Genomic DNA, 2,789 nt, shown 5'->3' on the forward strand with positions numbered 1-2,789 from the left:
CCAGAGTCAGAGATCTGCTTACTGAGCTGAGCTTTGCTGTTCAGAAATGTCTGCTGACAATGTCCCATGACCAAATTCTTGGTCTGTAGCTCACTTTCCAGTATCTAATTGTGAATGCAGCTGTAAACTGGAACTGTTTTGACCAGACGTGTGCTCTACCCAGCATTTTCCTGCTTTCAGATAGTAGCAGTGCATCATTCCCAGAGTCAGGTTTCAGGTATTGCAAATATGTGAACCTCAAACTTGTTTTTCAGGTATATTTTCTACTCTCCACTCAAGCAAGTGTATTTTTGCAAGCCTTGTTGATCTTAGTCTCAGTTTCAGATTATCTGGGCAAAAAGTAACCGGAGTGGTTCATCAGTATAATTCAATCAAATTCAATAGAATTTTTGGCTGACTTGTGTTAGGTGTGTTAAAACAGTTGCTCAAGGTTGCTATAAAAAGTTTCAGATCAGGTATAAATTTTAATAACACTGGGAAGCAGAGTGAACAAGACAGAAGAATTTAGATTTATTTCTAGGAAGAAACTATTAGAATGTAATTTGTAAATCATTAGTTTGGATTTCACTCTGCACATATCCAAAACAGAGATTTCTTTCTTTGAGTCTAACTGGAAAGTTCTGTTCTGAATTAGAAATTTGCATCAAATATGTATAATTGTGAGTTCTCATTTTACATCTCTAATTATCAGGATTTCTTTGTAGGGATTTCGTTATGCAAAGCTTGTGCCACTGTAAACAGCAAGAAATCCCCCCCAAATCTCTAGAGTGTCTCTGATCCTGTGCACACACTGTCTTTGGGTTTCACCAGAGATATTTAGGTGTAGTAAGTCTTTCATATAAAGCATTATGTATGAAATTTCATGAGTGGCTGAAACCCAAATGAGGAACAGAGTAAAAGACAGAAGCTTCAACTCTTCCAGACATGTCCTTCTAAAGCTGAGCTAATTTGCCCTGTCACTCATGCACCCTGGTGCAGGATATTTTAATTCTTTTCTTTTTTTTCGCACTTCAACTGATTATTAAAATAACAGGTCAAAAGCATATAGCTGATTGCTGTGATTACATGTACCCTGAGTATTCTTCATGGCTGAATGACAACCTCTGGACTGTCTTTTATCATCCTTCAAACTACCTCAGCAGAGCCACCTTAGCGTAGTTAAACTGCAGCAAAGTGCATCTGCTCTGAGGCAGTAATCTGTCAGAGCAGCAGAGCACCCACCCCCGCTGCTGGAGCCCCAAGCTCTTCCATTTCAATAGCCATAGACAGAATAGAGGATTAAGGCAGTCATGTTTTCTCTGCATTAATTGAAATTGTTGTGAGCATTAACTCTTCCCCAAATTCATCAGGTCCTCAAAAAAATCCTTCAAAAAAAACTAAGAAGGGCTGATGACTAAATTCTATAAAAGTTGAAATCACTTCCCCTGCAAAATCCCTAAAATCAGCCTAGTCCCAGTGAAGGGTTTGGTTACCTGGAAGAAGGTTAAACACAGAACTCCAGTTCCTGTGATCCATGAAGTGAAATACAAAGCTCCAGGTCTCCACATTATGAGTGCGAGAAACATTGGAAGAGCTTTGTTTGCAGCAGCGTTTTACCCTCTGTAATTTGGTGCTTTTAAAACTTCTCTGCACATTGTGCCTTCAGCTAGAGAACACATTACCCAATGGCTTCCTGCACTTCGGAAATTACCGCTGGCCAGGGAGAAAATTCGGGTTTGCATGGACACATACAGCTACTAGAAGTTAAAGGAACACTAGTTAAAGGTCAGCACCTTGCAGTTGTTTTGGTGTTTTCATAGCTGTTCACAAATTGCTGCTGCTGAAGCTTAGTTCCATATTAACCCACGTCTGCATTTAACAGACCCTGCTACAAAAAAAGAGTCACTGGGGTCTATACCATGAGACCATGTTTCATTTCATTCTGCCTTCGGCTGCAATACAGGCATTGCAGAAAAAAGCAGAGCTGCCTCCAGCCATGTCCTGTGCACTGTGCCTACCACCTCAAACCTGCAGCAAGGAGGAAGGAACCCCTCCCCAGCCTGATTCAAACACTACCACCTTACTGCTGTTATGCATCTGCCTGTGTTTGGTTTGCTGGAAAAATGCATTTGAAAGAACACACATCCCCAGTGGTTCTCATAAGGGACACAAAATTTCATTGTGCATTAGTGCGTTCATGAGGACTGAATTGATTCCTCAGTTCCTAGGGATACATCCAGGTGATGTGGTTAAACAGGGGTAGAATACAGTTTGCACCATAGCTCTGATCCCCACAGAACAGACAATACTGGTTTGTTCACAATCAGTAATAGGTTGTTACTGAAGTTTACAGCCCGTGGCTGAAATGCACCATTAACTACGGTTCTTCCAGATTTAACACAAAGGGTGTTGCCATGAATATGTTTAGTTGTCACTCCAGAGTTAAGCATTATGTTGTGATGCCATTACTTCCATAATGATTGACAAAGCTGAATTGCTCTTGAGATGTACCTCTGTGGCTTTGCTTCAGCTGGAAGGTCAAGAAGTCTAACCAACTGTGATATGCATACTCAACCCATGTTTGTTATTTAATGTTCAAGGTTTGCATAAACCCAGGCCAAGCCCTGGTGTTCTCAAATGTTTTATTTCAGCTCCCTACTAATGAAGGATGAGCCTCTAAAACTATACCCTCTGAGAAAGTGTCTCTCATGATGGTGCTAAGTGCCTGTGCTACGTGATATAAATGGTCTGAACATGCTGTCCTGCTTCAGACCAATCCTTTTCAGTGTTGTTCAACAGTAAATTGCCAA

The 2,789-nt window shown here is 40.9% G+C and overlaps 1 protein-coding gene across 1 annotated transcript in view; it reads right to left on the reverse strand.

Moving 5' to 3' along the window:
- Positions 1–1,565, reverse strand: part of TMEM207 (transmembrane protein 207) — a 4,092-nt gene extending 2,527 nt beyond the window's left edge. Inside the window, exon 1 of the mRNA XM_009073471.1 lies at positions 1,473–1,565. Coding sequence (XP_009071719.1) covers positions 1,473–1,565 — 93 coding nt within the window. The remainder of the gene's footprint in view (positions 1–1,472) is intronic.
- Between the last annotated feature and the right edge of the window lie 1,224 nt (positions 1,566–2,789).

Source organism: Acanthisitta chloris, unplaced genomic scaffold, assembly GCF_000695815.1.
Source record: "Acanthisitta chloris isolate BGI_N310 unplaced genomic scaffold, ASM69581v1 scaffold9994, whole genome shotgun sequence".
In the NCBI taxonomy this organism is placed as follows: domain Eukaryota; kingdom Metazoa; phylum Chordata; class Aves; order Passeriformes; family Acanthisittidae; genus Acanthisitta; species Acanthisitta chloris.